The following is a 21,503-nucleotide window of genomic DNA, read 5'->3' on the forward strand; positions in this document are numbered from 1 at the left end:
TTAGTATGCTTATCTGAAACACCATTTCCCCTAACTTTTCTTCATCAAAAAGCTGCTCATCCGTCAGATCAGTCAAAGGTTGGATAGAGTCAATGCACAGCACAGTGCTTCATTCAATACCATCATCGCCCACCCCTGCAAGATCACCTTGTTGTAACACTCACCTGATATCCCCAGGGGCGTCTGGAATGCTCTGGGATCTGGAACCCCGGATACGTAGTTGCTCAGCGTGGAATAACGAATCTGCAATCACAGAAGGGAGGATTTGTGATAACTGTCTCTAGCGGGTGAATCTCCCACCTCCCTCTGACCGACCCCTCTCCCACTGAGCCTTTGTCACCTTGTTTGTTTGTACAGTGAGCTATCCGTCCTGCGTCTGGTGCAGGGGCGCTTGGCATTTGTTGGCGATCTGCCCGAGTTGCTTCACTGGTGCAGTGCGCCTTTCTCCGGGTCCAGGCCTGCTGTGACCCCGATTCTGCTGGTAGGCAGGTAGGTTGGTTAATTGTAAGTCTTAGTTCTGTTTTATGGTGGAATCCCCATAATGTCTTTCTCGTCGTCTTTTCAGATGTGAAGATTTGATGCTGTCGTGCTGGATGAAGAGGCACGTTTTAAGGTAAGGAAAAGTGCAGAGCGCAGCGTTCTTAATTGTCTTTTGAAGCTAACCTGTGTTCTCTTCTCCTCCTCACAGGCTGCTGCGGTGCTCGAGCGTGGATGAGGGCCCGATGAAAGCTGATGCCAGGGATCCGTCGAGGTAAGTTAAGCGCTTTGCGGGTGTTCAATATTGAAGGCGAACCTGAATATTTCTCCTTTCTCTTGCAGGGTGTTGCCGTGGAGTTCCGGATGGAAGTGCTGCGTAGCGCGATGGAATTCAGGTAAAAATAATGGCATTCAATGTTTTGGAAGCGTGCATGTTCAAATATTGTTTTTCCCTTTCTTGCTTTGCAGGTCGCGATGTTCAAACGGGAGCTGTGGCCGCGGGATGCTGTGATTCCTCAAGTTAGTACTCACAGGTGATGTTTCTTCCTCTCTCGGTTTCCCCAGGATGCGGCCCGGTTGAGATGCTGAGCGTAGGATGGCATATTCTCAGGTAAGGCAAGTAATCTTGTTCTTGTTCTTGCAGGTTTACAGGATGCTGGAGACCAGGAGCTGGACACGGTGAGCGTCACGCTGCTAGTTGCAGAATAATGCGAAGCGTGTTCTGCAGCCTGGGTGTGGTTTGTATAGTCCATGTAAAATAGTACCAGGTAAAGTAGTTCCAAGCCCCAGCCACACCCAAGACACTAGACCGCATGGTTTGGTTCATAAGAACTGAGCCATGCGGTTGCTTCCATGTTGGATTTAAAGGCACATGTACATAAATGAAAGCAAGCCTGAACAGTCCCTCCTTACCACACATGAGCGTGGTGCCAAAAGCACCAGGACTGGTTCCAGGAGCCCTTTTGCAGTGGTTTTAAGGTGTCTTAGGGTTCTAGTGGGAGCCTGATTGTGGCACAGCTTGTGACCCCTAACAGTGGTCATGATACTTGTCCCTTTGTGTTATCACCACATATAGCTGCATAGTGGTGATAGTGCCTAGCGCCACTTCCTTGTATGCTGCTGGTCTAAACAGAAATTCAGTGGGTAATCAAAATGTCTTTTGATCCTGGGGACCCATCCCAACAACACCTACACCCCATAGAGGAATAGCTGTAGGTATATTGTACCCCTCGCAGTGCACTGTGGGTGCAAAGTGCTTGAAGCACTGCGCATGCTTGAGCGTAGTACATCCCACAAGTGTAATGCACTAACTACGCCCTTTTCTGTAAAGAAGATGGTCATGTTCAATTTGCGCTTTATGTCTCTTCTCAATTTTAATGTATGGATCTGTGGAGTACAGTAGGGGCGCAACTAATTCTTGTGTGCCAATGGTAAGGGGCAAGTCTTCAGTGAAAGGAACCTTTACAATGACCCCAGAGAACTGCTGCGTATCCATTATTCTGCCCAACAAAGGGACTCTTCCCCTCTCTAATGCACGATTTGGTAGCCTCAGTGCCGGCCAAAAATGAGATTGTCTTGCCGCCTATGCTCACTGCCACCTGTGGTTCCTCTTATGGGTCTGCAGTTACTAATAGGAATGGGTACACCAGAGCTCCCTGTGGGCTGTCCTATTGGGTATTTTATATGTGTACACAGTGGTAGGAAAGGGTTACCCCCCCCAAACACTGATGCTCCCGTGTAGTGTGGCACCATGCCCTGAGGTAACAAGTTGTTATCTTATTGTTGGTTGGCGGTGTGCGCCTGTGTCTGTACTTGTATTTGTGCCTGTGCCTGAAGAGGATTTGGAGGCTGGTATTGTTGCGGCGTACTCCTTAATGTGGGCGGGGCTTGTTGTTGGAATGCCTGTCCCGCTGGAACTGTCTGGAACTTGCTGGGACTACTGTGGTGGCATCATCAGCGCAGTCTGGGCATTTGGGATAAACGGGGGCTCCTGTGGCATATTCTGAATGTTCTGAGGAAACGTGTACTGCATGGGCGGTGCTTGCTGCTGTGTCTGCGGGTAATAAGGCATGGTGTGGTATAATGTGGTGCCATCTGTGCCATGCTGGAATTTGGTTCCTATTCCTACACTTCCTTCCAAAGTGACCTACTCCCCCACATGCCCAAAATGTTCCCCCATATTATGCCCTTGCTCCTCCATACCCAAACCTTGCCCTTCTTCCTCTTTGAAACCCCGCTCATGGTCTGGGGAAATATCCTCCTTATGGCACAAAACCTTGTATGTTGGCATCCCATGGTTGCTCTCTCTGCAAGCGCCACTTCTCCTTTATCTCCTGTATGTAGTGTGCAGGGTCCTCATCAGGCCCCATTGTGCAAGCTAAAGTAGACTGCATGTCAGTCGATTCAGGATACAAATCTCTCAGTGCCTTCCACACATTTGCTCTGCAATTATTGAATGGCGTGCCATCATGAGCATCTCTTTTCAGTGTCACCCCCTCATACCCTGCCTTCCTCCATATATCGTTTGCCTGCTCCGCCTGTAGGGTGGCGAACAGACTCTTCACGTCGCCCACAGCTAAAGTCATCCCTGACGTCTTTTTTTCTGGAGCAAGAATTCCACTTCCCCACTCCTACGGTAAGGGATGGCAAGCTAGTCATTCAATTCTCTGTGTCCATATTTGGCCAAGGTACATACTATGTACTGCCTGACCCTTCTGCAACAAGGGAAGTTGTGTTCCCTTTTGATTGCTCTTTCCCTTGCCCCGTCCTCTGTACCTGTCACTGCCGCTATGTGGGCGGGCCTACTCCTGAGTCTCTTGGCACATGGTCTTTCTGCCCATGGCGACCCGTCCCTGTCTTTCCTCTCTTCCTAGTACAACTCAAGACCCTCCTTTTCTCCTCCTCCTTCACTCTCCCCCTTCCCTGCTAACACCTTCTTTATATACCATAAGAAAAATATAACCTAATGGGCTGCATATGTGTGCTGTCTGAGACGCTACCTCAGCTCTCATTTTGGGCGATGCACCGGCATCTGGACAGTAGGCCACTTTTGCAATTCTCACACGGTTTGGCGCATGTGAGCGTCAGAGGCGAGAATCGGGGAAGCGAACACTGCTAGGCAGGGAATGATGAAGCCCTTGCGGTTAGGACATGCGCATTAGAACACAGAGCTCGCGCCCAATGGCAATAAGGCACTTGTTACCCAAGGTCATTATTATAACATGCCGCAAAGTGTCCAATGATTTCATAAAAGATGTATTTAGTTTTTCCCCCAGAATCCCTTCCTAGGAGTCCTTCACTCCAGTCTTTAGTGGTCTGGGGAATCTCGAAGCATTGTCCAACAATAGAGTCCTTTGCAACTCATCACAGGACAGAGTTAGGATTAGAACCAGGATTATGAGCAGGATTTGCCCGATGAATGCACACAGTGGTCCCAGAATACTCACTACCCAGGACCAGGTGGTCAGGTTTCACCCGGGCTGGTGTTGGGGCGGCTTACTGTACTACGGGTGTGAGTGACAATGTATGAGATGTTGCTGGGTATGAAAGTACAGCACGCACTCTTTACGATTGCCAACACCCCTAGGCTAAGAGCGTGTCCAGCGCCATACGGTTCTGGAGAACCATTGTTTGGATGGCTATCTGTTCACAGGGCAATAGTGTCAGGGAGGATGCAGTAGCATTTGCACTACCCTCAACCAGTCGTGACAATCGAGACTACCGGTCCCGGTTTACCTCGATCCTAAGGGCTGGTATCAGGTAACAAACTCATGCAACAAACCCTTCCCAAGCAGTACTTCTTTTAGGGCAGGGCTGAGTCAGGAATGTGCGGGTACAGCGTACGGCAGGTAGGACATATCCCATGTAACAACTTCCTCCCCAATTAATGGGCAACCAGGGATAAGCTTTATCCCCACAGATGAAATGGGTGCTGGAATAAGTGGTGCACCCGGATTGGGTGGAGGATAAATTAGGATCAAAGGCAAAGGGGACATTGATGACTACACCAGTGTTGATTGAAACGTAATATTGACCCTTGCTGTTTCCCGTGAATAGAGTACCACAGTTGACGTAGCATATAAGGCTAGAAGCCTCAGACGAAAGGTGATGTGCTGCTGGCCTCCTGAGTACCTTGTCTAGGGTAGGTAAATTTGGAGGACCAGTAAACCACAGCTGGGAATGTGAATTACTACAGGGTCCGGGGCCTTGTGATTGTGCAACCAGTGTGAGATCCAGGCAGCCATCTCCCCTGGTAAAGGGAATAGGGGCTATGGGGAACTTGGAGGATAAGTCATGAGGTAGGTGGACACATGCCCAACAATCAGTGATATTCAAAATACAGGCCTACTGCCAGGTGAGGGGAAGGTAGGTGTTCTCACTGTGAACCCAGCTGTAAGCGGATGGACCATCGTTTTCATGACAGGTGGTTTTAAAAGCAGCAGTCACTGTGAGACGGCAGTAAATCAATGAACTGAAAAGAATAACAACAAAAGCCAAATAACCAGACATTGGGCCTCATTACCAGTTTGGAGGTTGCCATACCAGTAAAACCGGTAAAATACCAGCACTCAGCAATGGGGAATTACCAGGGTATTCCGACCTTGCCAGACCCGGTAATTCCTCCATTGTCGGCTGCCGGTAAGTGTCAGTCCCCATTCCCAATTGAGCCCCATGGGGCTCAATGGGAAGGTCGGATGCACCGGCACTGTTTGTAACGGTGCCGGTGCATCCGACATGCTGTGCTCGCGGGTCCGCTTTACCCGCCAGGTCCAACCTGCCAGGCAGAAAGACACCCGCCTGCACAACTCGTAGTATGGTGGTCCGGGAACTACAGTACCGGTAAGCTTACCGGTACCGTAGTTCCCAGACCACCATACTCGTAATGAACCCCATTATGTTTATACCAGGGACCTGAGTCCAAATGTTGAAATCTGGGTAAGCTGGCCCATACTGTAATGCCGTAGCTCGTAGCTGGGGAATCCGTTTCAGTTCATACGGGGAAAACTGTGTGCACGATGCAGTCTGCCGAAACTCCTTTAGTTCAGGGAACTATGGGCAATAGTTCTGCAACAGGGCAAATGTCAATGTTCAAAAGAGTTGCAATCTGGAGCAGGTATTGAGCAAAATCTCTACCGTTCACTGTTCATAGCTGTGCCGGTGGACTCCTTACTGAAAGTTCAAACTAGAAATATCCATAATACCAGACGCATAAGCTTACGGTGGTCATCAAGACAAGGAGAATGACCAACAGGTGATAAAAACAGGGCCTGAAACTGGCTGGCACAGGCATGTCAGTAGTGGCAGCTTCCAGTTTGTATTTAAACCGAAGGAAAGCTCCACAATCACTTTCTGTTAAAGTTACTCTACTTCACGATAAGAGTGTGTGAAATCATCAGTTCTATTCAACTCAATTATTCATTATCACACAATAATTTTTATTACAATATATACGCACTTTTCCTTAAAACAATGTTTAAAAATATACAATTAAAAGAAATATACAATTAAAAAGACATGCAACTAATTTCATCGGTTGCTCATAGATTGAAACCCAACACAGATAATGTTGTTCATTTACCTATTCACAATTTCTCTAAATCAGTTGCACTCTATTATAAGTTGTTCCATTCCTAAGCCCGATTCGACCAAGTTTCTGTCCTTCGTGCTTCACTGTGCCAGACATTCATCAGGGACTGTCCATTTAAATACGTGTATTTTCAGTGCATACCCGTCTACCGTGTACCCTTAAAATAAAGAAACACGTACATTTCATTCCTAAGTCTACTAGTGACTTTTTTATATGACAAAACCGTCAGCACACCCTTAGTTTTATTGTATGGTAAGTACATATTCCACCTCTTACCACACGGTCTCAGGATATTTTCCTTTGCGACCAATTCCAACTTTCACTGTCGGACCCGCACCCAGAAGCAATGCTCGGGCTTAATTCAAAGAACATCACCAATTAAATCTACAAAAGAAAATGGAACCCATACTTTTATTACTATAGATGTCTATTACTATTGATGTCTACGTTATGATCTGACACACAGAATAAATATGTTTCTGTCACTAAAAACAATTATGGTACAAGAGGCTCACCTCTACTTGTTTTGGACACTGCTTTGCAGCTCGCCTGTGTACCCGTTATTATACTTGTATTTAAGGGGCCGAGGCGTCACCTAGAACATAGAGCAAGAACACTCAATATTAACATTATTGAGTGCGACGACCTCACAGCTCAATCCACACATGGACTTTCATATAAGGTATAAAAGTGGACCTTGTGGCATATATACATACCCTGTTTTGCCTATCCTTCAAGTTTCATGCATTTGCCAAATGTACATATTTAACATTCCTTATCATCAGGATTACAAAAAGGTTACTCCACCTTTTATCCAAAGGTCTTCTTCATTCTCTTCATTAGATATGGCCATACTCGCATATATGTACTATTCTGTGCTCACACCCGTTTACACCTTTCTTAGGAAAAATGCTACCTATTTAAAAGGACTGTATCCCTTACTACCTTTTTTCTGTACTCACCTGGATCTTCTCACTCCTAATAATGATCAATAAGGTTATTTACACACTTACTGTGTCCACTGGTACTTACCTTTTATTTCTCTACTTGTCCACTAGTACGTACTTTTGTCATAATGTTTCTTCCAATTATATCGCTATACTCCGCTAAGGCCATATAGACATTCCTCCTGCACTCCAAAAGTGAAAATGTTTTCATCTGTAATAGACTAATCAACATCTTCATATAAACATAAACAATGTTCTTGTTACTTACTCTCATGTGTTCCTTTTGTGCCGTTTTACTAAAGGTTCTCTCATACTGTTGGATCAATCTTGGCCATCCATACCTTCTTGGCCTTTCATTAATCGCATTTTATTTTTATTACATATACTACACTGATCAGTTTAAACGAGCACCATCCATTGTGCTCATTGTTCGGAAATCTGAATATTTTATTCACACCTTCCTCCATCACCCTTGTGTCACAATGTTATTTTTGTTCCTTTATTTAAACCTTCTATCAACTTGTGGTTTTTGTTGCTTTTTAGTGTTGTCACTCATTATTTTTTTTAATTATTTTGTCATGTTACCCCCTGGATTGACGTCAATGTTTTGGTTAGGAACTTCTTCAGCTTTTTTAGTTTTAACTCTTTATTGTTATCTTATATTAATTTGTCTAAACACAACACAAACTCTTAAACTTTACATATTATAATCGCTTACATGTGTGTACTTATATTTTGTTCCCCTATGTACATTTTTCCGCCACTGTCCTACTGGATGTATGGTCTTCTCTTTTTATTACCCCCTCTGGGACTTTGATGCGCACTCTCCTGCCTGGCCCCGCCAGTAGGAATCCTTACCACTCTTATATGAAGCTTTATTAGTGTGTACACTTCCTGTCTCTTCTTCAGCCTGTAAATTCAAGGTATCCCTATCTCTCTTCCATTTATAGTCTCCAAAAATCCAGCTACTCTTATATCGTAATTCAACAAGACATAATGTTCCTAACAGGTGTTCCGAATGTAAAGCGAAAGCAGCCTATATTTGTGTGTGTGTTCTCATTGCAGTATTAAATTCCTTCTCTGACTACCTAGATGTGTTTTTATGTGAATTGAGCCTGTGGTCCATTTATTGCCTGTACTTCCACAAGAGTGTGTGTGTGTGTGTGTGTGTGTGTGTCACTCTCCCTCACCTTATAAGCATATCACGACAGGTACTCTAACCTAAATATCTCAATTTCTTTCCCCAATCTCATGAAAAAGTCTTCTTTTAATGTCTCCAAATTCTACTTCTCTGTACTTCTCCTAATTAATCGATTCATTGTGCATAATATTAATCCATATCATGCTCAATAATTGTGCCAAGCCTTCCTTGTTTTTCCTTCTCATCTCCCATCCTGCTTGCATTTATTAATAAATGTTTCATCTAAACAAACCCTGCAAATATCTAAATAATGCACTCTTTATTCTTGAAAATCATACTAATCAGGGATTGTGCTCTATAATAAAATACCCCTTTAACTTAATGGCAGGCTTCTTTACATGTTCAGGCCTTACAAATACTAGTGTGATTTCTCACGTGTCTTCATAACTAATCCCTAAACTAGTGCATGTTACCTCCTAGTTATTTTCTGAGATCTCTCCTCAATACAACTGTTGATTTATTATAAAATATATCATGCTTTTTAATCTATATTGTGTGTAACCTGAGCCTTGGTGTGTTTGAGAGTACTTCCTCTCATTACTTACTGCTTCACCATTCTAAATACAAATGTTTGCATCATTACATGCACTTTTAACATGGTTGCTCTAAAAAGTGTTTTTATCTTATTAATTCTTGATATTTCCCATAAATATTCACTGTGCTTGATCTAGTATAATTTACTATTTTGTTAATCTGCGTTTTAATGTCATTTGCACCCAAAATCACATTACATTTTGTTTTATGCCTCTATGCTGTACAGTGAGGGATATGTTGTCCCCCCTCATGAAGCTTGTCTAATTTGCTGTGGCTTTGTGTCACACCCCTGGAGTATACACAACTCCTTCCTAGCCACGGAAACCAAATGAAGTGACCCCTCCCACCTTGGTTGGCACGGGCTCCTGATTGTATACACACAGATACCCTGAGAGAGCCGAAGGGGGGAAGCGGGTTAGGGAGAGGTTGTGGATAGGGAGGGGGCGTTTAGGATAACCTGAAAAAGGGAGCTGGATAACATACCAAACAAAGACCATGTAACATAACTTGTCCTGCCTACCAACACCTACTGTTAGTATCCTTCTTATTTAGAATACCAACACTTCACCTTGCACTTGTGCAGACTTCTTGATATAGCCACAAACATAAGCACATACTGCATGAATGAATGACAACATAATACTTATACACTCATGAACCCAGGAGGATATGTCCAGGCAAGTACTTCTTATTTAGTAATGCCCCCAATGTGCCTTAGCACTCCTATCACGGCACATGAACCTCTTGGTGACAGAACAGGACTTAAGACATTATGACTTGATACAATGTGAAAATTAAACAAGGAGTAGCCACGAACAAACATAACGTTACTTCACGATATGCTTAAACCCATGCTTTCACCCAGCTGAGTGTCTTTGACTGTTCAGGAAACACCTGCGTTATTTTCACACATGGATTTGTTGCAACAAAAAGTAAACCATGTGCGTTTCTAAACCACACTCAAAATCAACACAGATGTGCGTAGTTCATAACAAACGTGTACTTAGAATGAATGCAACTCATTGTAAAGAGCCCGAAACATTCATGCAGGCACTTATCTGAGGCCTGGGGGCGCTCTGCGGCACCTCGCCAGGCAGTGAATATCCCACGTTGGAACGGACTCCTGCCATGACTGCTCCGCTCTTAGGAAGAGCTGCTGCATGATGCAGCGTTTCACCGCCGGGTCATATGAACTCACCGCCGGGCCCGGTCCTGTCTGCCCAGATTCCTCATGTGCTTCGACTGAGCACCTGCTCCTTCTGGCCCATGCCACGTCAACAATCACCAACAGGCGGCACGGGCCGAAGGAGCTCTTAAATAGCAGTTGGCTGCACCTGCCTCAGTCAGCCAACTGCTGCCAAAAAGCTCATGGGAAGTAGTTTTTTTCCCCTTTCTTGCCCAAAACACCCCTAATGAATGCTTATTCCAGCATAGCAAGCCCATTTCCTTATACTTTGTGCATATGCTTGAGTCTGCACGTGTAATATCCTCATGAATCTGTATTGTATTGTGGTGCTTAGCCCATTCCACCTCTCTCTGTCCTTAATTGCCAATATTCTCACTGTTCTGGTTATTTATAGCACTCTCCTGTGCCTTCATTTGCAATCTGTCTTATTTTTGCTTTCCCAATCATTGTGTGTCCCTTTCTCATTCTTCTTCTCTCCTTCTGTAATCACTTTCCCATTTCCTTCTGATGGCATACTTCCTTGCCTTCTGTTACAAATTCTATGAAAATAAACTGTGTGCATCTGCTCTTCCTTTTGGTAGCAAAGCACCTTTCCTTTTTCCCCAATTACTTTCCATTAATGCATCTAGATTTTTTAAATGGTTTATTTCAATTACCTGTTTCTCATCTGTGTAATTGGCCCATGCATGCTTTATGATATATGCTCTTTCAAAATGTCCCATTTATCACTAATAAGAAATGCATATTTTGCTTCAAATGAGATCAACAAATCAGGGGTGATCTAGTGTGTGCTTAACAGAGAAAGTATCTAGCATTAACTCCAAAATAACTAACAAACCATTTAAAATGAGATGCGACTTGTGTGACTTTAAACAGTGACCTAATGGGACCACCCTAGTTCACATATGTGCAATGACTGGGGACAATTTCTAGTATAAAACAGTTAACTCACAATATGGTTTAGTCACATATAGTTTCCTTGTCACGGTCACTTCTGTTTGGTGATTTCACATCACTACATTAAATTGGGTTGGCACCCAGTGGTGTGATAGAGAAACATGCTCACACCTGGGGGTGAGGGGGTGTGATAGGGAAACATGGACACACCAGGAGTTAGTAATAGCAAACCACACATTGACCGGGGATGAGCAGCACTTCTGTGTCGGGGAAAAGTGATAGGGGAGCATGCCCACCATTAATAAGATCCCTCCACACTGTTCCCTACCACCCACCTATGCATGTCACAAGGCCATGCATCTGCACTCCCTACAGGGTGGTTGTCAAATGGCTAACCCCCACACCACACACACTATCTTTCTTTCCCACTGACTTCATGCTGGTTCCTTTGTTTGGTATCCTGAAAACCTTCCTCCTCCCCGGTTCCACCCACCTTCATTCGAGCTCCTTTGGTTGATGCCCTTCTCTCCCCTTCTCTCTGGCTCCTTTGGTTGGTTTCCTTCTCTCCCCTTTGCTCTGGCTCCTTTGGTTGGTTTCCTTCTCTCCCCTTTGCTCTGGCTCCTTTGGTTGTTGCCCTTCTCTCTGGCTCCTTTGGTTGGTTTCCTTCTCTCCCCTTTGCTCTGGCTCCTTTGGTCGATATCAATCTCTCCCCTTCGCTGTGGCTCCTTTGGTTGATGTCCTTCTCTTCCCCAGGTCTGCACACTGTCCAGGCGCTGATTGGGTGTACGCTCCATACTGACCTCTCCATGAAGGGATTTTTGCAAGTCGCCTACGATGGGGAGGACCAATTCAGCTTTAAGAAGAGCAAAGGAGAGTTGCACATGGATGGGAGCAGCCAGTACCAGTGGAACTCGCAACATAGTGCCTTTAGCCAAGATCAGGCTGATGACCGTGAGAAAGAGTGCATAAAGAGGCTGCGGAAACTCCTGACGAATGGGGAGGAGACCCTGCTCATGAGAGGTGAGGAGCTGTGCATGGGGCACAGAGGAGGTGGGGAGCTATGCATGAAGGGGTGAGGAGCTATGCATGGGACACAGAAGGTGGGGTGCTATGCATGGAGGAGAGGGGGAGCAGAACATGGGGCATGCAGGTGAGATGGGGAGTATGGGTCACAAAGGCGAGGTGGGGAGCTGTGTATGGGTCGAACAGGTGAACTGTGCATGTAACATACAGGAGAGGTGAGGAGCTGTGAGGCAGCTGTCATGCGACAACCACCACTAACCATACATTGTACGCTTTCAATAAGCTGTATGTTTGGGTGGTGTGATAAATCTGGATTATTCGTCCCTTTGACCCCAGGTGGGGAGCCACCCTCTTTGGGGCTCGATAGGTGAGTCCACTAAGCAAGACCCTGCCTAGGGGTCTGGGCAAATGGGACCTACTAGGAGTGACTCCCCTCTAGGGACAAGGACTCCCATTCCCAGAATGAACTCCCTATTGGGAAGACATTGTCTGCCTAGATGACGATTGAAAAGCCTGCAGTTACTACTGTGTTACCTACAACAGTGACATTGTTCCCAAATCGTTGCCTTTAGGTAATGCTGGATTTAACTCGACAACCAAAGAGGAACAACATTCCCCTCTCTTGGAGCACGGCTGTGAACACAAAGGGAGGAGACACCCTAGAGAGAAGAGAGAGAATCACCTCTGATGGTAGAACGTCCTGGAGCAGTGGAGCCACGCTGTACCACAGAGCCAGTGGTAGCGTGGAACAGCTGAGATGAGAGAGGCTGCCGGAAGGCCATCAAGTTGACTCATCTCACCTGGTGGAGTGACCACGCTGTGGCCGTTGTGGGCTTGGGGCCTGCGGACGGGTGCTGACACCATGAATCCAGTGATGAATGGAGCCTCACTCCGTGCGGGAAAACGGAAACCGTGCAGGCTAACCTCCTTGCGGTAGCTGAAGCTTTGACCATATCGAGGTGAGAGAACCAAACACTGAGAAACTGCCCCGTGGAGACGACCGATGATAACGAAGGTAGCAGGGTGACCCATGTAAGCGGGAGGCAAGTACAAACGCGAGAAGTGAACTATAATGTGGGTTACGGGAGCCCTAGAAATCCGAATAGTGAATGTTAGTGATGACTAGATATATTATCATACATAAGAGACCAGCAGGGTCGGGAGGACCCCAACAAAACAGAGACATTGTAAAGATAACAAATAGAAAGGAACCTGGATGGTTCAGACGAGTGGATTATAAACTGAGAGAAGGATATGCATGTGATTGGAGAAGGGATGTAAGAAGGATCCATCCACTTAAAGAGACTGGGAAGCCCAGTTTATATCAAGAGTTACAGAATCCCCAAAGGAGTGTAAAAGGAGAAGAAAAGAACTTTCTTCATGACTTTTCATGAACACTTTATTTTTCTTTGAACTGAGAACTGTATTGCAGAAGGAAGCCCATTGAGGTTGGCGAGGCAAATCCATAGCTGGAAGCATAGTGCTCTGACTTTTTAGGTTGTTTTCTCTAGTGGCAGGGCCAGATTGCAGTTAGGTTTCTGGACCGAGTACTATTTTTGTTTGGACGACTGACAAGCACCGTTAGATTAGTTTCCTCGGTAAGGAAGACCCTCTTAGCAATAAGGATAAACAGGCCTTTTTCTTTATTTTACTTAATAAACATCCTTGAAATGTCCTCATGATTCCGATGCCACCTTCTGGGTCAGCACATATGAGGTCAGCAGTGGGATGTTGACCAACTGATAGAGGTTGGGGACCCATGCCATTTACCAACCTAAACCCAAAGGCCAACAATCTCACAGTAGTGACCCCACAGTCTGTAGGATTTGATTTACATGGCATAGAGGAAATCCCCATAACGACTAATGAGAGATGTTTGATGCATACAGGGCGTAGTATTTCTCCTCCCCCGGGAACATATGTTTGCATGGCCTCGAAGTCAGGACTTGCAGGGTGATATACCCTGAATATTGTGGCTTGTGTGACAGACCCAGACCATCAGGGGGAGAAGTCAAAATCCTTCTCCATAATAATGGGCTGAACTCTTATGTGATCAAAGATGGAAAAGCCATAGCACAAGGGATTCAAGAACAAGCACTTATTCCAATTCCCCAGGAGGTGGAAGGCACTAAGGGAAACTGAAATAGACCCACAAGGGATTTGGGAGTCTAACCTCCCTAGGAAGGAGATAGAATAAGTGGATACTGAAGTCCTCACACCTCTATCTGACCTTGCCTTTGCTCAAAGCAATGATCCAGAGGACTTTGGCAGGGTAACGTCAGAAGAGAATGGACACAGTCAAGCTGGACCCTTTTTCTTCCTTAAAAAGGGGCTCCTATATAGAGGGGACATCGGAAGGGGCGGTCTTTCCTGAACACAATTAATGGTTCCCCAAAGTCACCAGCAGATAGTACTGGAGCGGGCCCATTCCCATTTGACCACTGTCCATCAGGGAATTGGAAAAACACAAAGACAAGTGATTCCCAGGTTTTATTGACATGGGGTATTTGCAGATGTAAAGAGCAATGTCTCGACTTGTAACATCTCTAAAAAATAATGCAACCACTCCGGTACCACAAGCTCCCTTACAACCTCTAATAATCATTGAGGTACCCTGTTGATGTACAGCCATGGACATAGTAGGCCTGTTGGACACATCCAGACTTCGGAACAAGTTCATGTTGGTAATGCTGACTATGTTACTTGGTATACCGAAGTGTTCCCTCTTAGGAACAACACCAGTCAACAAATCTTAAAACATCCACTTCCCTTCCGTTCCTGAGTTGGATTCCCAAAGGAAATCCTCACGGACCGAGGCACCACCTTTATGTCCAAGATTATGCAGGAGGTCATGGAAATACTCCAAATAAAAACCTTGCATACATCGTATATCACCCTCAGACCAATGGACTGGTGGAAAGGTTAAATCAAACCTTAAAAAGAATATTACACAAGTTGGTACAGATGGATGGCCGTAATTGGGACGTCATTGTGGTCTCACACATCGATGGGGGAAATGCTCTCCTGACAGGGCTCCCAGATGCTCACTTTGCTCCCCCTAAAAGCAGTCCACCACGCTGCAGCACCTCTTATCATGGGAGCACTCAAATGTGACCGAATTACCCCTATCCTACGCAAACTGCATTGGCTTCCACTCAAAGCTAGGCTACAGTTCAAGACTACATGTATCATCTACAAAGCAGTCACAAGTAGCACACCAGCTTACCTGGTGGCTAAGCACTACATATCTGGTGGCACACGTTTCTTGCGCAGCAAACTGACCAACTGGCTTGAATCACAACTCCTACGCAACGAGAGGACACGCAAACAATCCTCTTCTTATGCACCCACCCTCTGGAACTCAATCCTGGTGTCTGCTCGGAATGCCCCCACAATTGTCCAATTTCACAAATCTCTCAAAACATGGCTCTTTCAACAACACCTGGCCAAGCACTAATTCCAATGGACGCACAGACCTCACAGTACTGTGCTACTGTTAAAAGATTATAGACCAAATGCTGGCTATCCACACCCTGTGCAGCTCTGCTGCTCTCTAGCTATGTCAGCGCTTTAATCCTGGCATACTCCCCTATTTTTATTATTGTACGGAAGGGAACCTTGAGATGTACTCAACATGTTGAAAAAGGCTTGGGAGGAAAAAGAACAGGCCACTTTGCCCACTTCCCAAACAGCACAGAAACTTAAAATGCATAAGAATGCTGTTTGGGAAATTGTGAAACATTTCGGCCGAGCTCAAGAATATCAGAAGGCTTTGCATGATAAACAAGCTGTAGCCCGATCCTTCGGCATAGGGGAATCTGTCTTAGTTCTCCTTCCCACCTCAGAGAATAAGATAAATTTATATAATATGATATGATATGGCATTTATAACGCATTTATAAATGGTATGGTCTGTATACAATTCTAGAGCGGGAAGGCCCTTTGACCTATGTAGTGTCCCAACCAGATAGACGTCACACACAGATAAATCATATAAACATGTTGAAATCACATAAACATGTTGAAAGAATGGAAGACCGACCCAGTAGAGGAAACTAGTGACCATGTGCACCCGCCTTACTGATTCAGATGTAGAGAATTAATAAATACCCCCACATCTACCTCTCTCCCAACAAGAAGACCTACAGAATGTATTAAGGCAGTTTCCAGAGGGCATTTTTGAACAACCAGTTAGAGAGTAATTTCTTCCATTACATTTGTGCGCCCGCCGGAAGAATGGTAATCTTGAAACCTTACCGGATCCCAGAGGCAAGACGAACAATCGTAGAGACTGAGTTTGACAAAATGATCAGGGTCAACATTGTTGAGCCGTCAGAGGGCCACTGGTCTTCCCCCCCATCATTTTAGTGGCCAAACCGGACAAAGGTTCTTTATCGATTTCAGGAACCTGAACTCCATATCTACGTTGGATAATTACCCCATGTCACGGATCGAATTAGCTCATTGAAAAACAAGGGTTATCTAAATAAATGTCCACACTTGGCTTGACTAAGGGTTATTAACAGGTGCCAATAAATCCAGCGATGGGGTGGGGTGGACAACTTTACCCCACACCTCAAGCTTTTTTCGAATTTAGGTTATGGACAAACATTTGAGACCACACTCTAGTGTCGGTTGTGCATATTTGGACATCCACAGTAAGACCTGGCTCACAAAATTTCAGGTGCCCCCTGGAGAGCAAGATTAGGGCGAACCCGAAGAAATGCGATCTGGCCCAGGCGGCTGTGAAGTACCTGGGCTACTTCGTGGGAAAACCTCAGGTTGAAAAACTCAAAGCGGTGCACAAACTGTACACAACACCTGTACCTAAAACGAAAAGGGATCTTCAAGCTTTCCTAGGATTGACAGGCTATTACTGAAGTGTTATCCCAAATGATTCCACTCTGGCCGTAAATCTTACAGACAAATTGAAGAACTCTCAAACCCAGAGACTTATCTGGGAAAAAGATCAACAAAGTTTTGGGGGGTTAAAATATTGTGCAGAGAACCAGTCTTAAAAATGCTGGATTTCAATAAGGAATTAATTGTTCAGACCAATGCCTCTAAGGTTGGATTGGGGCAGGATTATCTCAATAATATGTTGGGATGGAACACCCCATATTGTACACAAGTTGAAAACTATTTCCACAAGAACGATTATATGCAACAGTGGAATTAGAATGTTTGGACATCAAATGGGCAATATTGAACCTGCGCTGCTATCCGACATGGTGACAATTGCGGCTCGTTCCAGACCATTCACTCTTAACCTGGATGAGCCTTAGCAAAATTCCAATACTCGGGTCATGAACTTATAACTTCTTTGTTTTACGATAGAACACCGAAAAGAAAAAGGAAATGTGGACTTCCTAAGTCGCTTCCCTCTCACCACTGAAGGGGGAGCCACTCGCTAAATGGAGGGGTATGTGATGAATCTGGACTATTTGTTCTTTCTCCCTAGGGGGAACCACCCTCTTTGAGGTGAGCCCACTAAGCAAGACCCCCCCTAGCGGTCTGAGCAAGTGGGACCTCACTGGGAGTGACACCCCTCTAGGGGACAAGGACTCCCATTCCCACAAGGATCTCCCTATTAGCAAGACATTGTCCGCCTAGATGGCGATTGAAAAGCCTGCCATTGCTAGTGTTACCTACAACAAACAGTGACATTGTTCCCATCATGTTGGCTTTCGGTAATGCTGGATTTGACTCGACAACCAAAGGGGAACAACATGACCCTTTCTTGGAGCAGGACAGTGAACAAAAAGGGAGGAGGAACCAAGCCTCCAGATAAGATTCATACCAGGCCTTTTTACGTGTTATGAATAGGTTGGGTAAGCCAAATATCCAGCGCGCCTAGGTGTGGAACTAATAACCTATTCTAGTCACTTTATATATACTCTTGAGATCGCTGCCTGTTTCAGTGTGCAGGAGTAGTTGTCCTATCCTCTTTAGTAATGAAATACATACGGTTATATTGACACCAAAATCAGTGGCGCTGATCTTCAACAAATAATATTTATTTTGATCTCATGGATTCATTTGATAATGTGAAAATAATCCAATACTAACAATATCATACTGTCCTGTCTTACCCAAAACGTTTTTCGACCTTAAACGGTCTTTTTCAAGGCTGTTATGCCATTATCAAAAAAACCTACACAAACAATTCATGATACATCCCAAAATCAATAATTTTAGCAATGTTCCATCATAATGTTATCATTTATCCACCAGTCACATGTAGCATTATAACATTGGTGATAAGATTCACCCCGAATTTATCATAGAGGGTGAGTTGTTAACATAAGAGACGAGGAGCATGATTTGCAAAAACCAAATTACATCAGAGATGATAATTTCAATGATTAAGCATTCATAATTAAGTTTCACAATTGTTACCATGTGAGAAATGTGTGCATTGCAATCTGTACATCGGGAAAAAAGGGAAAAAATGAGAAAATATGTGTGTGTGTCATACATTTCTACTGTCCATGTTGGATGTGACTGCTAAACTTCGTTATGTGCCCACCGTAGTGATTTATATTGGTGTGTTTCTTATATTACTACTTCAATTAATATACACTGAGTGGACTCACCAAATGCTTTGCCAGTCCTATTTTCCTAGCACTGGCACAATATTGTCAATTGTAATGTCTCAGGCCTGTAGATGCGAGATAGAATGCGTTATTCTTAATAGCTAAGCTAGTATGGCTTGCCTGTATGGTTTAATGTGGTGATTAGTTTACCACTCCAAGTTTTCCCTGGTGAGTCTCAGTCGGAGTGAGTTCCTGAATCATCCAAGTACCTCGAGATATATATATTTCTGAGGCTTGTGGAATCTGTTTAGATCGCATGCTAGTGGAAGCTGCGGAATATTACAGTTGTGGTTTTCAAAACTCGAAAAGGGACTTTGCCGGGGCGTGCCAGTAATACTATCCCTAGTGGGACGTCCACTGTATCCATGGTGCTTCACGCGTCGAGGTCCTTCAGATTGTTTTTTTCTGCCATCATTGTCGGATGCTGAAAGCGGAGTACCTTTCTGGCTATCGCCATTTTATTAACAATAATTAGAGCTAGTTACTCTTACTGTACTTTCTTTGCCGTTACCCTATAATATTTTTGGCGACGGCTTCCAGGACTACCTTCGTTGACTGCGGAACCCGCATCGACACACTTTTCCAAACCGCCTCGGAAGGCTGCTTCGGGGCTCGGCCCTCACAGTAGGGAGAGTGGGGGGGATGGTTCATATCTTTGTTACCTAAGAGAATGCATTTCTCCCCTTCTTCCCACTTTATTCACCAAGCTACCTTCCCCTCACAAAATGAAGAGTGCAACTTTTAAATTGTGTCCATCTTGCAATAAAATATTTCCCTGGAAAGACCTGCACCGGGTGTGCAACCTTTGTCTTCCAAGGGACCATAACGAGGGCCACTGCAAATCTTGCAGGCTCTTCAATCCCAAGACTTTAAAGGACCGAAAAACAAAGCGGTCGGCCCATCACGCCATGCAGGCCGAGAGGGTGCCTCCAGCGACGGCAGCATCAGCGTCTTTAGTGAGGATGACGGCGAACGGAATCCATCGGATACCCACGTGCAAGCCCCCACCCCATCAGTTGGGCCGGTGGCTCTGTTATGGGGACGACACCCAGCGGCACAGGCACAGACAAACAAACCCACACTAAACACACAACCTTCGGCCACAAGTCGACTTCCACGCCGACCAGAAGGCCTCGCATGGCGTCAAAGGGAAGGTCAGCGAGTTCCGTGTCCTCTGGGCAATCGCGCTTGCTTCACGACAGGCCCCTGAAATTGAGAGAAAAGCCTGGGTCGGATGCCGTGTCCAAAAAAACCAAAGCCACGCATGCTGATGACCGACCATCAAAAGACACAGCGATGGCCCGTGCAGAGACTGAAAAACAACTGTCGAAAGATACGTCGAAAACTCCTGCAAAAACCCATCAGACCTCTGAAATGTCTGAACTGGTTAAAAAACATGTCCAGAACCCACTTTTAAAGGGTTGGACTTCGAAACACCACAAATCGAAGGCCCATGACTCTTCTAGACATAATGAGACTATGTCCCAGGGGGCGGTACCATTTCAGGGGCTATGAAACACAGGCATCACCCTGCACCTTGGCCAACTTCCAGACTTCCTAATCCAGCTGTTGTACCACCACCTGCTGTCCCAAGTTCTTCCCAGTGGTCTGTAGAAGACATAGTCAGGGTCATGCGACGCATGTTCTCACTGGCCAATTTCTTCGACAGCCACCCAGAGGTTTTGGAAAATCTCCAAAGCACCCCACCAGCAAGTGGTCCCGCTCTTAATCAACCCCCAGCCAAAAGACCCTGCTCAGACACCCCACAGATGGATCCATGGCAGCATTCATTCTATGATTCCACTCAAAGCTTCCAGGACACTGGAGCATACTCTGACACTGAGGACCAAGGGGACATGGGGGATGTAGACCAGTTCTATGAGACTGACGAGGAAGACGTCTACATCATACAGTCTCTGGATCATACAGACCCACCAGTTGCAAGACTCACCAGTCGATAGCCAAATCCAGTATAGCGATATACTCCCAAAGGCAGATGAACATTTCCAAATGGACACACAGGAAACCCAAATAGACAAAGACTTTGTCGAAAACATCTTGGGAGACAAAATATCTGCTACCCAATTTATCCCTATCCTCCAGTCTGTACAAAGGCGAATAACGGTAAGATTGCTGGTACTGTACTTCCCGGACCGGCAAACTACGAGTTGTGATCGCGGGTGCCTTTCTGCCCGCCAGGTCGGACCTGCCGGGCAGACCGGCACCCGCGAGCACAACAAGACGGATGCACCATACCGTTATTAATGGTGCCGGTGCATCCAACCTCCCCATTCCCATTGAGCCCTATGGGGCTCAAATAGGAATGGGGAGCATTTATTCCGGCACCCGCGGACGGGCAATTCCCAGGTCCGGCTGGGTCAGAATGACCTGGTAATTGCCCATTCGCGCGTGCCATTAAAAAATTGCAAGTTTGGTGGTAGCCTGCCGGTTTTACCAGCAAGGCTACCGCCAAACTTGTAATGAGGCCCAATATTTTGTTCTGCAAGGCAGTAGAAGATCCCCTCAAAAGTGCCAAGGAAGAATATGACACCTTAAAGTTACTGGGCCAGCTTAACAATAGACCACCCGGTCAGAGAGGGGGATATCATTTTCATCACTTCATGGGACAAAATTCACAAAGAGGCTCTGGGTACAACCAGGGTCAGAGCTTGTCCTGGTGCTCACCACAGGGCCAATCCTCACATGGTTTTCAGAGGCCAAAGATCTTGCGGCCGGGGCAGATCCTCCTCTTCCGGATGCGGATCCACCCCTCCAAAACAATGACCACCCGCTACAGGTTCTCTCCCTCCCTCCCATGCCACTCCAGTAGGAGGACGCATAACGCACTTCACCCACGTATGGGAGGGAATCACCTCAGACAAGTGGGTGCATTCAACCATGGCGTGCGGTTACTGTATAGAGCTGCTTCAGCGACCTGCCTACCATCCCCCAAAACTAAGAACCACCTCAAAGGAAGAGCAACGCATCCTACTAGAAGAGGTGGCAGCAGCTATTAAAGGACGCTGTCGAAATCGTCCCGGCGAACCAGGTGAAC

General features: G+C 45.6%; 1 protein-coding gene across 4 annotated transcripts in view; it reads left to right on the forward strand.

Annotated features, from left to right (window-relative positions):
- The window catches only part of LOC138522103 (major histocompatibility complex class I-related gene protein-like), a 346,521-nt gene that overhangs the window by 244,823 nt on the left and 80,195 nt on the right, over nucleotides 1-21,503 (forward strand). For all 4 annotated transcript variants that reach the window (XM_069635363.1, XM_069635364.1, XM_069635362.1 and 1 more), the window contains one exon: nucleotides 11,583-11,849. In XM_069635363.1, the coding sequence (XP_069491464.1) occupies nucleotides 11,583-11,849 (267 nt within the window). The remainder of the gene's footprint in view (nucleotides 1-11,582; nucleotides 11,850-21,503) is intronic.

This window comes from Ambystoma mexicanum, chromosome 13, assembly GCF_040938575.1.
Source record: "Ambystoma mexicanum isolate Mex_15411 chromosome 13, UKY_AmexF1_1, whole genome shotgun sequence".
Lineage (NCBI taxonomy): Eukaryota > Metazoa > Chordata > Amphibia > Caudata > Ambystomatidae > Ambystoma > Ambystoma mexicanum.